The sequence below is a fragment of the Eurosta solidaginis genome, chromosome 1 (assembly GCF_040869045.1).
Source record: "Eurosta solidaginis isolate ZX-2024a chromosome 1, ASM4086904v1, whole genome shotgun sequence".
NCBI lineage: Eukaryota > Metazoa > Arthropoda > Insecta > Diptera > Tephritidae > Eurosta > Eurosta solidaginis.
The window spans coordinates 78,519,290-78,538,789 of NC_090319.1; the positions used below are offsets into that span (position 1 = coordinate 78,519,290).

The 19,500-nt window shown below is 36.9% G+C and overlaps 1 protein-coding gene and 1 long non-coding RNA gene across 2 annotated transcripts in view; both read left to right on the forward strand.

The window, feature by feature from the left end:
• The first annotated feature begins 267 nt into the window (after nt 1–267).
• On the forward strand, nt 268–6,071 carry LOC137235739 (uncharacterized). The gene is made up of 4 exons (XR_010948035.1): nt 268–668; nt 747–844; nt 922–984; nt 5,544–6,071. It is a non-coding gene; the product is annotated as an uncharacterized lncRNA (long non-coding RNA).
• A 341-nt stretch (nt 6,072–6,412) lies between these two features.
• l(3)mbt (lethal (3) malignant brain tumor) overlaps nt 6,413–19,500 on the forward strand; it is a 40,402-nt gene continuing 27,314 nt past the window's right edge. The window contains exon 1 of the mRNA XM_067758600.1: nt 6,413–7,071. Within this exon, the coding sequence (XP_067614701.1) occupies nt 6,591–7,071 (481 nt within the window). The 5' untranslated portion in view covers nt 6,413–6,590. The remainder of the gene's footprint in view (nt 7,072–19,500) is intronic.

The following is a 19,500-nucleotide window of genomic DNA, read 5'->3' on the forward strand; positions in this document are numbered from 1 at the left end:
AGAATATATATGGCGTTTTTGTTGTTATTAAAACAATAGTTTTATTTATATTAAAGCTTTTATCATTTTTTTTTTAACTTTGAAAAAACTCCGAACACCATTCCTTCATTATATGACATTCGACTGCCTAGTCCACTGCCTTCCACTCTATTCGCAACATAACCTCTACTTAAGCTGCCAAACTATATAGTAAACAATGCACTTGTATTTATAAATACCATTTCGTAAAAACGTCTGCCAGTGTTGCTGTATTCAATATATAACCGGCATATACCAGTAAAAGAATAACAAAGTATGGCACAATACCATTTTGTGCATTTGAACGTTAAATGATCTCTTTTTTGAGTCCACAAATCCTCTAACAATTTTTATCAAATACTAAATAATATATATATTTTTTTAATGCCGAAAAGGAGCATATTTGTCACTTCTGCCTCTTTTCAGCTGCGCTGCGCTATTTTCTCTGCTTTTAGTCGCTGCCGCGCTTCACGATATTGCCGCTGTTATCAATTAGTAGTAGAGTACTACAACGCCGTTGAAGTTTTTGATTTCATTCAATTAATTTGTTCCAACTGCAGCAGACGTAAATAAATCTTGAAACTTTAATCCACAATTAAAATATTAAGGAACATTAACTGGTATCGCAAATAAAAAAAATTGTCAAATAGGTAAATATAGCGTCTCCTTGATATAGTAAATGAAAATACTGCATCATTTCTCATGCGTGCTTGTGTATTTCGTTGTAGGGATCTGTAGATTCATGCCGTGCAATCAAATCTCTTTGTAGCGGGATCAATAATTTTTTTTTTGGAACTGTATTCTTTTATCAGTGCAAATCAAAGAGGTAAGCAATGTTAAAGTTTATAAAAAGCTGCCATAAAGCTGTACGTACATTTGTACGTATATTTGTGTTTTTAATAGATTTGAAATAATAGCTGTGGAAAAAGTTATTGACCATTTACATCCAGTTGGAGCACAATTAATGTAAGTACATTCATAATCTTTTCCGAGGTTTTACAGCCAAAACACGTTACATAAAATTTAATTATATGCATAGGAGCTTGAGATAAAATAGCTTGTTACCAACCTTAGCTGGTCGATACGAAATTTGCATAGAACCCATGATTTAAAACGTGGACCTCTATCTTGAACTATGTACCTAAAACCTTTCGGAGTTGTTTCAGTATAACACCGTCGCCACTTTCTACATTCTGGGTGAGAAATAGTCGTTTATTACCTGTCGCTGCACGATGCTGCTAGTAGCTGTAACGTTCTCGTTATGTATGTACCATGTTATTAGAAATATGATTAATCGAACCCAAAAACCGGGTTTTTGAACATCTGATTGGTCCAGCTCCCAACAGTATTCTGAAAAAGAGCGTCCTGTATACGTTCATGGCCTGTTGACGGTGCTAATACTCCCCTTAATCTGCGAACATGTTTTTACGGTGCACCAAGTAAAACTTGGTTCTGTAACGGCAAAGTAGATAAACTCTTTATAAAATTAAAGCAATCGTGTCATTATCTGTACTGCTTTGTGGCGTTCTATAGTTAAGGGCTATAGTTAAAAAAAGGGTAAATTCGTTTAAAATTTGGGATAAAAAAATCATTCGAAATTAGGCATGACATCTTCTAGGTTAAAGTTAGTTATATCGCAACTGGTTACATACCGCTCAACACATCCGGTTTCTGAACTATTCGGAACAGCACATCACTATTTTCTATATCCAATTGCTGTTATACGTAATACCAAAGAGGATAGAATCAATTATTTCTAAAAGTGGATTTTAAGAATGGAATCAAGATCGTTTAATACTGACAATTGGCAATACTCCCCGAATCCTTTGCAACGCGTTTTGTGGCTATACAACGAAATGAACAGTTATATGCACCGGGCAGTCAGGCATAATATATGGTCTAAAATTATTACTCGCAGCGCTTCCTAAAAACTTCGAAGAGAGCTCTGTGGTTAGAACTACAGCAACAACAACTACTTTATTGATTATTAATCTCATATTTGCCATACCCTCTGTAAAAAGATTAAATTGTTGACGAGGATTCATTAGTGTAGAGTTGTAGGTTACTTTAACGTTTTTTTAATTTTATTTATTTATTTTTTATTTAAAGTCGACACAAAACGAAAAAGGTGTTCTTGTTGTTGTTGTAGCAGTGATTCGCCCCATCCAATAGGTGCGACCAATCACAAATTGTCATCAATATCCTCTAACGGGTGTCCAAGGAAACTTGCAGTTTCAACAGGGATGGACCATAATGAGAGGCGTGTTAGAGGCGTTGGTTCCATATTACAATTAAAGAGATGGTTGGTGCCATGTGGGGACACATTGCAAGCGGGGCATACATTTTGTATGTCGGGGTTGATTCTGGATAGGTAAGAGTTTAACCTGTTACAGTATCCAGATCGAAGTTGAGCTAGAGTGACTCGCGTTTCCCTGGGGAGTGTGCGTTCCTCTTCCCCAAGTTTTGGGTACTGTTCTTTGAGTACTGGATTCACCGGGCAATTCCTGGCATAAAGGTCCGACGCTTGTTTGTGGAGTTCGCTGAGGACCTGCTTGTGTTTTTTGGTTTCATACGGCTGGAGTTCTAATGTGCCGTGTTTCCCCATAATGCTTACGGAGATGACTCCTTAATCCCCTGGGCGGTGTTGGCTCATCAATCAGATGTCTGTTGGGATGCCCAGGTTTCTGGGTATTCAACAGGAACTGTTTGGTTAGCATCACATTTCTCTCCCTGTTGGGGAGTATTCTCGCCTCATTATGAAAATGGTGTTCTGCGGACATAAGAAGACAACCCGTGGCGGTTCTGAGGGCAGTATTTTGGCAGCTGTAGCTTCTTCCAGTGAGTGGTCTTTAGGCTTGGTCGACTGGTGAAGTATAAAATTTGTACAAAAAGTATTATAACTTATAAATTACAAGATTAACATTAAATAAAAGTAAACTTATGCATTTAATAATTCAAATTGAATCAGAGAGAATATCAAACTATAAAATATCAGGTCAAATTAGAAAGTATCAGGCTATTTAATGAAGGAAGCGAACATTCGATACTTATACATTTATACAGGTCTACTCTATGCGAAGTTTAGGCGACATAGCGGTAAAAGAAAAGGCACGTAGTGTCTCGACGTCCGAGCGGAGGCAGCGAAATTAAGCCGAGCAAGCAATTCAGAAGAGTCAATCTCACCGATGATCAACTTATGGATGACCAACACCCCAAGTAGAATTCTACGGTTATCAAGAGTAGGCAGATTGATGAAAAGAAGCCTACTTCTGTAAGGTGTAAGATGAATGCTAGAATCTCAATTCGATGCACATAACGTTGTTTGTTGGTATAACTAAGCATAAATCGGCTTAAAGAATCAAAGAAACTCTTTCTGGCAGCTTAGTGAGTTCAACGTCTTGGTTTTGAAGTGTATTAAGGAATGTCCACGCTCATGATAGATTGAGGACCAGTATTTTCGTTGCTGATGGCGAGTCGTTTTCCTTGTTAGTATTGTGTGATTAATTGTTTCAAGTTTATTTCATTAATTTTGCACATGTGAGACTATTGTCTCTTAAAGTACATCAACTTATGGAAATCTAACATCTAAGATGTCGAAATTTATTAATGACTCAGTGTGAGAATCGTTCGATAACCCTGGTTGTTTTAAAAGTGCTCAAGAAATTATAAAAGTGGGCAGGAACAACCCTGAAGTTCGCCGGTCAGTCTGGGGTAACCCCTGCATATACACATTCTATGCCCTTTTAATATCGGCATGTGATTGGAGGTTGCGTCGTGCCACACGTAGAAATATAAATACCTCACATCATTGCCCTTACACCAAGGGCGTTCTGCCACCCTCTGCAGAATTTGGGGTATACTTTTTTTCAACATGCCCAACATTGTAAACAAATGAAAGTGCTTGTCGATTTAGGTATACCACTGCTAGAACATCAGTGAGTTAAATATCTAAGCTACCTACTCTGATCCCATAATATTTACTACCGTCTGCACATATTGCTGTAGATGCTTTACTTTACCAAATGATTCAAGTGGCTGCGCTTCCCAAGACAGCCGGTTCTATGTACCGGAGCGACTCGTGATTTTTTCCCGATCAAGGGCTGTCATTTCAGTGTAACCCAATTTAATTTGTTGTTAATTCAAGGGCTGTGTAGCGCAACCCTTTCAAGGGGTTGCCTGTGCAATTTATAGCTTCTCCAACTCAATTGTCAACATCACCTTCACGTGGTGTATCGCGGGAGAGTTGTCAAACGACGCGTCTTGACATCAGTATTAATAATCCGAAGGCGGAAAAATAAAACATTTAACTCGTTCAAATGATATTAACGAAAAACCGAAAAATGACGCCGGATCCCTTCAACCCGGGGATGGGAGGGATTTATATTATTTTTGCGAAGAATAACTTTCTGCATTGGCGGCCTTTGGCCGCGCCTTTGAAAAATTACCCTGGCCGTTCTACGGATGGGATGGGAGCAAAATTAAATAAATAAATGTAAGGCGCGATAACCTCCGAAGAGATCTAAAACAAATTGGCGGGATGGGACCTACTTGTTTAATGCCGACCCCGAACTGCATCTGCAAGGCAGATGAGTTTTCACTAAGCCTTTCATGGCAGAATACACTCGGAGTGCTTGCCAAATACTGCCGAGGGGCGACCCCGCTAAGAAAACTGTTCTTCTAATTGAAAAAACTTGTTTCTAAAGTTTTTGGTGTTGCTTTTTCCGGGGCGTGAACCCAGGATCTTCGGTGTGTAGGGCGGAGCACGCTACCATCACACCACGGCGGCCGCCAAAATCCCTTTGTACACAAAATTTTTTCAGTGCACAACAACATTACTACAAACAACAGGAAAATTGCCAACTTAAACTTCTCGAAGTCAATACGCGTCTTTTGACACCACCCCCAATATTTTTGTACGCGTATTATCGACCACTGATTTAGACTTTTATCCGACTCGCTTCTAAGCACTCCCTTGGACTACTTGTACTAAGCACTCCCCTAAGTGTATTTAGGCAAGGACTCCATGTGGTTGCCACCAAATCGTAGCTATAATAATATATGTCATGCTCATCAGCATGTTGTCTGTTCTCATCGAAACCCAAAACACCACTCAGGGCTTGGTTACAAATGTACACCGCAGGAACGGTGGCTTTCGTAGATCTCTGAGCCGAATATGTCATACCTCACTAAAGGTCTGTCCTTATGCATGTGCTTTATAAAGGAATAGCAAACTACATTAAGTTAACCTCGATAATATTTTATTTAATATACATTGCTTGTATCCGTTGAAGTGTTAAAAGTTGACAAATGAGTTGGAGTTGATGTTGACTAAATGTTGGCAACGCTGGTTCCCTTAATATAAACGTAGTTATGTGCCTGTTAACGAGTATGAGAGCAAGTGCGCGGTGTTTGTTGTAATATTTTAGACGAAAAATAATCACGAAAATAAAGACATTTTTTATTAACATTCCTTTTTTTAATTTTAAATATTTCATCATGGTTCAAACTTAAAATTCTAATTGCAGTAAGAACTGTCATATAAACGACTTCCTCTGCTGCTAGCTCTGCTGCGCTGCTGTTAATGCTGCTGCGGCATTGTGAATAAATATTTTGAGTGCGCGCATACATAGTACGAAATATTCCTACATATGTTTAGCATACGACAACAACAACAAAGCCAATATACTCTTGGCTCTTTGTTTCCTTTCTAGTGAATGGATTTTAGTAAATAAATTTATTAATTAAACAAAATTTGTATGAAACGAAAGTAAAATTATAAAAAAAAAACAACTTTCGGATGTCAACAAGGGTGATATATTAAATAGCGCTGAAGGGTGTGATTTTTTGAAAAATCGCAATGAAGCACTGCAACCCATACAACGCACCGCGGTCAGCGTTGTGATTGCTGCAGCCAAAGGCAACAATTCTTTTTTGTACGTTTATTCCATCGGCGGTTCACAGGAGAAGAGCAGTAATTTTTCAAATGTGTCCAGAATCCTTTGAGATGTAGAGCAAAAAATGTTGGAAAATTAAATGAAATAAGTGAATATTAATGAATGAGTAAATTAAAAGAGATATTTATCGATATATATTACAATTAATAATTACGTCAACCTGTGCCAATCGACTTTCTAAACATTTGAGGAAAGACTAATTTAAGGGTTTGAGAAATTTACAAAAAAAGTAAGAAAACTTACTTAAATTTCATTTAATAAGTATATGTAAAAGGGCTATAGATTTATAATATTTATTTGCTGGAAGATGATGAATTGGTGGGACTAGTGACATTGCCAAAGGTTTCTCATTTTTGCTTTGTTAACAAATTTTTCATAGCATCGGATGCTTTATGATATTTTGATGAAAGTGTTGTAAATTTATATTATAAATCTAATAACATCATTACAGCAACACCACCAAGTGGTTCGGCTATTTTGCCAAACGCATTTGGAACAAATATCATCCAGACGCCACCTTCACCATCCTCAGCATCACATGCTGCTACTCAGTTTAATGGAAGTCCCTTTATACAACTATTACCAACCCAAATCAATGGTCCATTAATAGCTGGAAATATGAATATAAATGGCGATAGTTGTACCACACTCGGTACTAACATAAGTAATATTATAACAACTGGAGATAATCATAATAATACTTTAACTTTTATGCCGCAAATGACATTTATTACATCAGCAGATGTTGTTAGGGGGCCAACACAATTTCCTTGCACTTACAGTGATTTAGCAACATTACAACAAACTACATCCTGCGCATCACCAATGATAAGCGTTATAACAAGTACTAATAACAACAGCACCTCCACCACCAGCAATCAACATAATACACAAAGTTTCCTAATACCAAGTGGTGTACCGAATAATTCTATCTTAACAACAGCAGCACCTATGGGCGTTACGCCAATTAATGTTATTATAGCTAGTAATAGTAGCACTGTGAACCCAAATATGAACAATGCATCCACGCCTGAAACATCGGGACCCGTTGGGAAACGTAGCATTAACACACCAATAATGGAATCGAAATCTAATTCGGGTAAGTCTTGCCAGTTATCTAACTACTTTCAAACATATTTTGCACAAATTTATTTTAGTAATGATTTTATTTATAGCATTCTACTCGTTTTTTGTTGTTTATATTTTAATTTAAAATTTCATTGTTTATTATGCTTTGCTTATGTAACGACATACCTATATATCTTAAGCAGCTGCCATTTTGTACTTTGCCTTATTTATGTCATGCAATTGTATGCTAGGCATTGCAGATTTGTAAAAGTAAAATCACAACGTTAAATATAATGGCATGTTTTAGTTCATAATCTGTTATTAATGAATTATTAATATATATATATATATATATACATATATAAATACAGATTGAATAATTTGCATAAAAGATGGCGGCACTTTTTTAAAGTAACTAATTACCTACATAATTAATTTATTAGTTTAGTTTGTTTATCATACTACTATTTATTCATATACATATTTGGGTATATATGTACATTAGACTAGTCGATTTATTACCCGATATCGCGCTATCGATTTTTCGATAGGATATGGGCTCAGGAAAAAACAGTTCCACTACGCATACCCAAAAAAATAATTTTCGAGCCTGCGAAATTTAATTTTGACTTTTTTTCGACTTTGATTTTTAAGGTTTTTTTCATGACCAACTAAAGAAATTTTCCTTTGATTTTAAAATTTTCATGTATTCCCTGCCCGACCCAAAAGTGTCCGCTAAAAACGTCGATAACAGTTTTTTGAAAAAAAAAAAATATATATTTTTGAAAATTTGTTTAGTAGGTCATGAAAAAAACCTTAAAGATCAAAGTCGAATAAAGTTAAAAAAAAGAGATTTCGCGGGCTCGAAAAAATATTTTTTTGGGTATGCGTAATGGAACTTTTTTTCCTGAGCCCAAATCCTATCGAAAAATCGATGGCGCGATATCGAATACATTCGTGCGCGAAGACATACATACATATATGTACGCATTCATACGTGTTTATAAGGCGTTCCATTCATGATTCTAATAGAGCTATTTACTTAATTTACGAAAATTTCCCTTTATCTATGTATGTAAATGTTCTAAAACATAAAAATAATGGTGATGAATTATGTTTCTGAAATTCTTACTATAGCTATCGTAAACAGCTTATCAGAAACAAAACTATAAAGGTGGCGCATAATTTACAGACGTTTAGTATTTTTTAATGTAGGTATGACGAGAGTTTTGAATATCACGATCCCTGCGCCACCTAGCGAAAGCTGTTTTCTCTGTCGTTGTTGTAGCGATAAATACTCTCCCCGAAGGTTTTTGGGGAGTTTTCCGTTAACAAACATAATTAAGGTACAAGCCTGACCATCTCGGGAACGATAGTGAACCTCTAGGTCATCCCGCCCTCAACCTCTAGTTTCATGAGGAACTTGCAATCGCCACAGTCTCAGTATGCTAAAGAAACGGGTTTCGCCACGCTATTATATCGCTAGGCTATTAGACAATTTTAAAATTCTCATGGAAGACTAATATTCACTTCATGTTCGCGTGGAAAGTTATCGCGTTCCAGTTTTTCGGCGTGAACACTAACGCTTCAATTGATCGTGTGGAAGACTTAACACAGTTCGTTTAGGAAATCTTAAGTTTGGTTTTGCAGGGTCGTGTGGATATTGTTTGCAAAGAAGAATAAACATTGTTACCAATTTTAATCAATATCTTGGGAGCCATAGGTGGTACATGAAAAGTTAAACATTAATTCTACTGCTGTTGTTGTAGCGATAAGGACACTCGCCGAAGGCCTTGTTGTTGTTGTAGCGATAAGAACACTCCTCAAAGGCCTTGGGGACTGTTATCGACTTGATGGTCCTTTGCCGGATGCAGATCCGGTACGTTCCGGTACCAAGCCCGACCATCTCGGGAACGATTTGTTATGACCACATGCGACCTTCTTGGCCGAAGGGATGGCCTTAAGGTTTAATGTGGCCATATAAATCGTTCCCGAGATGGTCGGGCCAGCACCTTAATGGAGCTGTGTTACCGGAGCGTACCGGATCTGTATCCGACAAAGGACCATCACATCGATAACACTCTCCAAAGCCTTTGTGGAGTAACCTTATCGCTACAGCAACACCTTCTTGGCCATCCTTACTTGTTATACAATAAACCCGTGAAAAATATAAGGATGTATAAAGAAAACTTTTGTTGCCAGTCACACTTCGTATAACAAACCCTGCTAGACGGCTATCCGTCATTTGAGGTATCAATTGACAGATATGGCTGATGGATATTTACATCAGGCTCTAAAACAAACCCTGATAGACAGAGCTGACGGAAACTCCAACACATTAACAAAATTTTTGACATCACTAATACACTCGCATAAATTTTTCCTTTTATTCGTATGGAAAACCATGGTATGTATGTGTATGCATACACGTATACAGAATGTTTACATCAGGTTTGTCATGTCGCCTCTAACAACCTGATAGAAACTTTGCTTTACGCTGTGATGTAAATTTCCATCAGCCATATCTGTTAATTGATGCCTCAGGGAAGTATCTATCAGGTTGTTAGAAGCGACATGACAAACCTGATTAAACAATTTGTATTCGTGTATGGTTTTCCGTCTTTCTTTTGCACACGAGAAATGGCATATCGCTGTCCTTGTCACTGCCTACGAGCTATTCCATCATCCCTAATGTAAATATACATACGGTATGTATAAACAAAAACAGCAAACATAGCTGATGTATAAACCAATCAGACCTGTATAAATAAAACCAGCAGACAGCGCTGATATAGAAATTCGTCAAACCTGTATAAATAAAATCCGACCTGATGTAAAAACCTTTCGCATTTCATATTTATCATTTATTTTCATACAAAATTTTATCATGTATTTATTTTACTAATATATTATTATAATAGTAGATGTACATAACGTGGCATGGTTGATGAGCTTGAAGCCACAAAGTAAAACACTATGTTTTCACAATGAATTCATCTTTGAACTAATAAATATAAACAAAAATACAAAAACCAAAAAATGTATAAATTATATTATAAATAAAATGTATAAGGATATACATACATAAATGTAAAGATATAATAAGCGTTGTTTATCCAGGTTTATATATAAATTTATGTATGTGTATATGCTTATACATTTTATCTATATATATAAAAAGAAGTGTACATTTTGATTTTCACTCCATTCCTCGAGAACGGATAGAAAGATTGCCATGAAATTTTTAGGAAAGATACAGGAAGGAGAGATGATGGTTAGTTGATTTTGAAATCCCAAATCGGTTCAGCCATTCTTGAGTTATGATTTTTTTTTAGGCCAAAACGTGGACCCGGGCACCTCTAGAATGTGCTTTAGTAAAGGGTAATTTTCATACCCCTGGGTGACTAGGGTCTAGAGATATAGGCCAAAGCATGGATCCGGGTACCCCTAGAATGTGTTTATAGAATATGGATATCAAATGAAAGCTGTGGATGAGTGCTTTAGCAGAGGGTAATTTTCATACCCCTGGGTGACTAGGGTCTCGAGGTATAGGCCAAAACGTGGGCCAGTGAATGCCTAGACAGTGTTTATACAATATGGATATCAAATGAAAGCTGTTGATGAGTGCTTTAGTACAGAGTAATATATTATCCAGAGGCGGACTGGGACTGGGATTAGGACTAGGACTGGGACTGAGACTCGGAATGGGATTGGGACTGGGACTGGAATAAAATACATACCACCTTCTGGGACAGGCAATAAGGGATGCAGAAGAATGAGAAGAAATTGAGGGAAGAGAAAAGAGAGAAGAAGATTGAGAAAGAGATAGAATGAGACGAAGATGGAGATAGATGAAACGAAAAAGACGGAGGGAGGAGTGAATAAAAGGATTAGGAAAAAGTGAAGAGGGCAGAGTCAGACGGAAAAAGCTTATTAAAATGTATGCAGATTGGCCAAATTTAGGGCAGGACAACGTCTGCCTGGTCTTCTAGTTTATTATATAATTTATACATTTTTGGTTTTTGTATTTATGTTAATGTTTATTAGCCCTGAGGTAGACTTCGGAGTGAAGCCATTGTCGTTTACTCTATGGCTGCAAGCTCAACAAACATACCACAACAAAGAAATAAGACTTTTAGCAACAATTTAAGATGTTTACAAAAGTTTGGAGTGGTAGTCGAGTGTGCGTGTGGGGGGAGCGAGTGTGGTGGTGGGAGATGACTGATTCCCAGCTTCGATAAATATGTCACATTTTGCTCCAAATTCGCCAACTGCTGTGCCATAATTGCTTGGTTCGCTGCCAATGTGTTTTGTTTAATGGGAATAAAAATTATTTAGGGAATGCAATGATAAATTAAATATCAATACATACATTCGTCAATATAACCTGCATCATTTCCAGCAGCTGGTCCATTTTTCTGGAGGTTGCTGTCTCTCTGTTGCTGACTTCCACTGCTGAAAGCTGGGCGTGAGGATGAGCAGTCTCATTAAAACCTCCGCTTGTCGCGAAGCTCATCTTAAGGGGTTTGGCTGAAAATGATACTCATATAATATTCTACTTGGTTTTATTTAAAAAATTAATTATAGTTACCGTTGTTTTGTGATGACATATTGCTATTAATACTGGTATAGAAGAGGCATTTTTGAAAGAGGACTTTTTGATTTACGGATGTAATAAAGATAGTAATAAATTAAATTTATTACAGTGAAAGTTATTATAGATTCAGTGGAATATGTGGTTTATTTGGAGAAGTCGTGAAATAGGTAGGAACAAAATTTACATTTTATCTTTCGTTAAGCCTTAGAAATAACTGTTTAAGGACATCGTTTGGTTTATTAATAATTTTAGTTGGTCTCAACCGCAACAATATTTTGATTTAATTGGCAAATATTTTGATTCGCGGCAATTCTTTGCTTTAGCTCACAACTGCTAAAACTCGTCAAAAAATATCGGGAGAATTGTCAAAGGACGAGTTTACGAAAGCGGATATTAAACCTTTTTTTCTGTCAAAAGATATTGGTAATTCTATATGACAGCACGACACTGCTAATACGCGTCCAACAATATCGAAAGTGGTGTCAAAAGACGCGTATGCTTATTGGCCTCGACAACAATAATACGAAGGCGGAAAATAAAAATTTTAACTCGTTCAAAAGATATTAACGGAACACCGAAAAACTACCCCGGAGTGCTCCGAAAACGGAGGTCGGATCCATAGTATTTTTGCTCAAAACACCTTTCTGCATTGGCGGCTTTCGGGCGCGCATATAAAAAATTATCCTGGGTGGGTCCAACACCGGTTTGGAGACCAAAACTTTATCCGCAAAACACTTATGTTCACATTTCGACTGCTAATATGCTACTAAAAATATCGAGAGGGGTGTCAAAAGACGCGTATTGACCTCGAGAACAATAATCCGAAGGCGCAAAAGAAAAATTTTATATCTGTCCGGAGATATTTGCAGTTGAAGTTGGCGATTTTCATGTGGTTGTTGTAATGTTGTTGTACCCACAAACAAAATTGTAAACATAAGTGTTTTGGTCTCCAAACCGGCGTTGGACCCACCCAGGGTAATTTTATATAAACGCGGCCGAAGGCCGCCAACGCAGAAACGTATTATGCCCAAAAATACTGTAGAGGAGGGTTCCGCGAGTAATTTTTCGGTTTTTCGTTAATATCTTTTGAACGAGTTAAAATTTTTATTTTCCGCCTTCGGATTATTAATACTGATGTCAAGACGCGTCGTTTGACGTCTCTCTCGATATTTTTGGTAGCGTATTAGCAGTCGACCCCTCAACTAGACTTTTACCTTTTTTTGTGGCTACAACAAAATCATCTAAATTACAACAACCACATGAAAATTTTCAATTTCTTTTGCAAATATCTCTTGACAGATCTAAAAATTGTCACCTCCATTTTCGGATTCGGGATCCTGGATCCAAAACGCGTCTTTTGATACCCCTATTTATATAGGACGTGTATTAAGTGTCATGCTGTCGTGTAGAATTACCGAACACCTTTCTACATTGGCGGCCTTCGGCCGCGATTATAAAAAATTGTCGTAGGTGGGTCCAACACCGGTTTGGAGATAAAAACTATACACTTTTACCAACAGTTATTTTTGTGGGTACCACAAAATCATCAAAATTACAACAAGAAAACTTTGTTTGCAAATATCGTGGTCCTGGGTCCAAAGCGCGTCTAGTAACACCTCTCCCGTTAGCAGTTGTGAGCTAAAGAGTTGACTGATTTGCACTTAACATTCACTTTAACTTTAACTATAACTTTATGATCCGGGGTGGGCGTGACCTTAGCACCTGCTAACATGCCAACCTAATATAAACGCACGCATGTCATTTTCTGTCAAAAATGTCTCATGCACATACAACTTGTATGAGAGCAACTCAAATTGAATTTGCTGCGTGAAAACCTAACTCGATTTCCAATTTTTGTTCTGCGTGACATTTAGATTTGACGTTTGCACACATGCTTTACATTGTCGCAACGCATGCTTATTTGGGTTATGGCAAAAAACGCCGGTTGTTTGCGTGCGCTAAAAAAACGCAGTGCGGTTTTATTAGGTTGGCTTGTAAGCGACCATATATGTATACGATAAGCGATAGCACAATGGCTACTTCGTGAAAATCAACGACAGCTCTTTTAGTTTGATTTCGATGGTCGTACGGTGAGGAAGTATCGCACGCGCGCTTAAAACAGAGTACCAAAGAGTGCGTGTGAGACGTGTTCATCGTTCAAGCATTGAAATCAAACTAAATAAATAATGGATTTTGCTTTCGTGCTCGCTACGCGTTCGTGTTTACTAACACATTCTCAATTTGGTAACCGTGTAAATATAGTGTTGCCCACCGCTGTTTATGATAGAGATCCAATTTTATGTATTTGGCCTGTTCCTAACACCGAACCTTTACGAACCTTTTCGAGCCTTTTCGGATCTTTTTTGACAAATATCCGATTTTAGTCGCCAAGCCCGCGATAAAATCTATGCAATAGCTTAAAAGGGATGAAACATGGTGATTGCATTGATTTTTTGACGCAAAATATAACTTTAGAAAAAACTTTGTAAAATGGGTGTGACGTCTACCACACTAAGAAGAAATTGAAAAAGTTCTGCAGGGCGAAATCCAAAGCCCTTGGAATCATGACAGGAATACTATTCGTGGTATTACATATATAAATAAATTAGCGGTACTCGACAGATGATGTTCTGGGTCACCCTGGTCCGATATCTCGAAAACGCCTTCACACATACAACTAAGGCCTACTCCCTTTTAAAATACTCTTTATTACCTTCCATTTGATACCAATGTCATACAAACACATTCCAGGGTTATCCTAGGTTCATTTTCCTACACGGTGATTTTCTCTTATTTTGTCTCCAAAGCTCTCAGCTGAGTATGTAATGTTCGGTTACACCCGAACTTAGCATTTCTTACTTGTTTTAGATATGAACCCTTGACTGTGAGGTCATCTGGGAGAGTAATTTGTGTCGGGTCGATAAAATCCAATTTAAGAGAGTTGTTAGTCTAGCTTTTAGCGATTGTAATGCTATTGCACCAAAAAACCATGAATACATAAATGCAAATAAGTATTCCAGGATTATCGGTTGGTTCGGAGACTGGGCTTTCATATGTTATGAACAGTTCGTATATTTCTAGAGGTTGGCCAAGATATAGGATCTACCAAAAATAAAATAAAATTGAATATGACGCAATAAAACCAGACAAGTGAAGTCAGTAGTACAACAACAAATCCAGTAATGAATTTTGACATTTTTACCACATTATTAAAGCAATGCGCGGAAAAATGCCAAGCGTGTTAAATTTTGATGGTATAATTAACAACATTTAAGGCCTCCTTTTCTTGCTATCACAATGTAACACGCTTTTATTAGAACAATTAGGACTGTGATATAAACTGTAAGATTTAATAATTTAGGTGTAAATTTGTAATGTTAAAAATATATAATTATGTACAATATGAAATTTTTTTGTCGCAGACGAAGAAGCCTAATTATCGTTAAAGGTTACAATGAACTTATAAAGTGTTATATTTCTTTACAGTCAATTTATTTTTTGCTTTTTAGTTAATTTTATTAACTAATAATTTAAAAAAAGTTGTTTCCCTAATTTTTTGACAATGTAGTCTTCCGCTATGTAGCGGCCGGTATATAGCGGCACCGCTTTCGAGGAAACCAAGCCTTTTAGCGATTCGAACATTAGCAGAAGGTTGCAAATAAGCGGAAAAAATTCGTTACATTATAATACCCTGTATACAAGTACAGCTGGGTATAAAAAATAGTAAATGGAGGATGGAAAGAAAGTTTGTTTGGAAGTCAGCAAAGTATAGGGAACAAGAAGAAGAGGGAGAGTAAAAGAATAAGGGTAATGGTTTGAGAAAAAGAAGGAATTAGAGGTTAAGAGGAAGAGTAAGAATTACATTAGGTTAGGAATAAGAGTAATAGTGGGATCTAGATGCAAAAAGAGAAAGAGCGGGAGAGTAAGAGCAAAAAAGGGAAAATTTACGGAAGGATGAAAGGTATAGCGAATTTGAATGGGCCGATTAAGGTTAACCGCAAGAACGCAGAGGGGAAAAGAAATAAAAGAGGAAAAAGGTGAGATAGAACAAGTCAGATAGAACAGATAGAAGAAGTCAGAAAAACGTCTGTCGGGTTTGATTATAAGAATCGGAGTCTTATATGTCGTTCTAAACGTTCCCAGGGTTAGCCAGAGCTGTTTAAAACTAAGATCTGAGAGACCACATACTTCTTTGTTGCTTCTATGAGCTTTGATTTTTTTGAATTAAAGTAATGCCGGTACAAAAAGAAAATAACGACCGTTATTTTCTCGCACGTTAGTTCATGTTTGAGAATGCGTGAATGTAGTATTTTGTATGATACTGAAAAAAAAACAACACTGTAGTCAAGCCAAGATAATTTATTTTATCCATTTTGTAATATAGACTTCTCCTGTCTGGTTTATTGGATCATAGAATTATGTATGTATATTAATTTCTAATTGACATTGTCAAATTGACACAGAGTTAGCAATTTGACCCCCCAAAAATGCTGGGTTAAATATTAAATTTAAATTTTTTAATCCCTCATGTGAGCTTAAGTCTGAGCCCTTCTGCAAGTGGGGCTAATTAAAGTAAACTAGGCGAGTTCTTCTTTCACTGTCTTTATTTTTGAAATTATTAGTGGTGATGTGGATTGTACATCTCTTCTTGAGCGAATTCATTTAACATCCTGTAGTAGTCTGTAAGAAACCTGCATTTCATAGCTTTTTAAATAAATAAATCAATATCTCAGGGATAGTTTAAGACTTGTAAAAAAAAGTATGATTTTTAACCTTCATGAGAAGCTAACTGTAGTTTGAAACAAGTAAAGGTGTCTAAGTTCGGGTGTAACCGAAAATTATATACTCAGCGTGAGCTTCAATTGTACATTTCATTTCAGATAAATAACTTTTCTACATAACACGTGGCACCGACCGTTTAAAAAAAATTTCTCCCCATTTCCTTTTACAATAAAACTTGATAAGTGAAATATCATTGATTTAAAACTATTTTTTGCTAAGTTATAGCTTATTCTTCTAGTCTACGACCCTTTTAAACTTGTTTTATATCTAAGTTGTCGTGGCCTTTAACCGATCCCGTCCATTTTTACTAGAAATATTTTCTACTATAGGGAAAATTTGTGTACCCAATTTTATTACGATTCGATAATTTTTCTTCGAGTTATGGTTCCCGAAACATAGAAAATTGCTAAGTTTTTCCTATTTATTGTTATAAATCCGCTTGGAAAATGAAATACCATTGACATAAAGCTCTTTTTTGCAAAGATATATGTAGCTTATTTTATTCGCCCACGACCCTTTTAAAACTCTTTTATATAAAAGTGGGCGTGCTCCATAACCATTTCGTTAATTTTTCTTCAAAGCATTCCTTATAGTAAAGGCAACCTCTCTGCCGAATTTTGTTACAATAGGTTTAACGAGTTTTGGTTTATGATTAATAATATTTGTAAAATTGATTTTATCACAAGTGGGGGGTGCCACGCCCATTTAAAAATTTGTTTTCTTATTTTTTCAAGAGTAAATATCAGTCCACACGTCAAATTTCAGCATTCTAGGTGTATTATTCACTAAAAAATCAGGTTTTTTGTGTTTTCCAAAATGTTATATAATGGGCGTGGTTGTCATCCGAATCCGCTCATTTTCAATACCAATCTATTCTAGTTCCAGATAAGCTCGTGCACCAAATTTGGTGAATATATCTCAATATTTACTCAAGTTATCGTGTTAACGGACAGACGGACGGAGAGACGGACGGACGGACATGACTCAATCAAATTTTTTTCGACACTGTTGATTTTGATATATAGAAGTCTATATCTATCTCGATCCCTTTATACCTTTACAACCAACCGTTATCCAATCAAAGTTAATATACTCTGTGCAAAGCACGCTGAGTATAATAATATTACTTGCCGTTCTGCAGGTGGGCCTTATTAAAAAACGGTATATACATTGGCGGCCGCCGTGGAGTGATGGTAGCGTGCTCCGCCTACTACACCGAAGATCCTGGGCTCACACCCCGGGCAAAGCAACATTAAAATTTTAGAAACAAGGTTTTTCAATTAGAAGATAATTTTTTTATGCGGGGTCGCCCCTCGGCAGTATTTGGCAAGCACTCCGAGTGTATTCTGCCATGAAGAACTCTCAGTGAAAACTCATCTGCCGTCCCGCCAATTTGTAGGAAAAATTAATAAGGAGCACGACACAAATTGGAAGAGAAGCTCGGCCTAAAATCTCTTCTTATGTTATCGCGCCTTACATGTATTGTTATTTATTATATAATTAAGATTTATAAAGCTTTTTATATTTCCATAAAAATGTTTAATTATAAGGTCCATTAGACAAACGGTAAGTTATCATTTTAACTCAGAGTAAATTTTAAAAATTAAAAAAAAATTTTGAGAAGCTAATGCCAATTTCACACAGAGGCCTAATGAAATATTTAGTCAAGTTTTCTACATTTAAGCCTTAATTGAACTCAATCTTCCAAAAAAAATACAAATTCTTAATTATCTCATTATTGCTTTATTGAATGCCTAATCGAGCGAAAAATCCAGTCGGTGCTTCGAATTTTATTGTCAATAGCCATCATCCGGTGGCAAAATCCTGAGCCAGATAAATCCAGATAGAAGTCTGGTTAAATTTGTGTGCAAGATAATTTGTTAATTACTTCGTTTTAGTTTGGCACCGCTGCCTTTAATAAACCTACTTTTTCAAAAATAGATGTCGCTGCTTAGCCTTTCGCCGTAGGAGTTAAATGAAAAACAGCGACGACATCTGCCTATCACATTTCACGTGTGCGAAAATTTGACGACATCTGCTTCTCAAGTCTCTCAATGATCCAGAGCATTCCCGTGAGAATTGAGCGTGAGCCGAAGCTGTAAAACTCACCGGATGAAGGCATATGTAACAAATGACAATCAAAAATAAATTATTTTCAATAATTTACGAAAACTAGAAAAACAGGAAAAAATTCAAAATTTAATTTTCGCTTTAAAATTCGTTGTCGGGAGAAAAGTTCTTCGAAAGATTTATGGACCTCTGTGCGTTGGCAATGGCGAGTACCGAAGAAGATTTAACAATGAGCTGTACGAGCTATACCTGCCCTGGGTTCAACTCCCGGGCAAAGCAACATCAAAATTTTAGAAACAAGATTTTTCAATTAGAAGAACATTTTTCTAAGCGGGGTCGCCCCTCGGCAGTGTCTGGCAAGCGCTCCGATTGTATTTCTGCCATGAAAAGCTCTCAGTGAAAACTCATCTGCCTTGCAGATGCCGTTCGGAGTCGGCATAAAACATGTAGGTCCCGTCCGGCCAATTTGTAGGGAAAAATCAAGAGGAGCACGACGCAAATTGGAAGAGAAGCTCGGCCTTAGATCTCTTCGGAGGTTATCGCGCCTTACATTTATTTTTTTTTTATTTTATGTACGAGCTATACGCAGACATCAATATAGTCCAGCGAATTAAAACGCAGCGGCTGCACTGGCTAGGCAATGTTATGCGAATGAAAGATGACGCTCCGGCCAAGAAAGTGTTTCTATCGGAACGCGCCTATCGAAGTAGAGGTGGAGAGCGGCCCCCACTACGTTGGAAGGACCAGGTGGAAAACGATTTAAACTCCCTTGGTGTGACCAATTGGCGCCGGTTGGCAGAGAGAAGGAGCGACTAGCGCGCCTTGCTGGACGGCCATAACCGTTTAAACGGTTAAGCGCCAATTAAGTAAGTATAGTTAAGAAGGAAACGGCTGCTTTCCATTTTAACTATTTTTTGTTCGCATAATGAAGAAAAAGGCCCTGTATGAAAATGGAAACTTAGTTATTTCATTAAATAGAAATGTGATTCGGTGCAATTTAGAAATGAAACA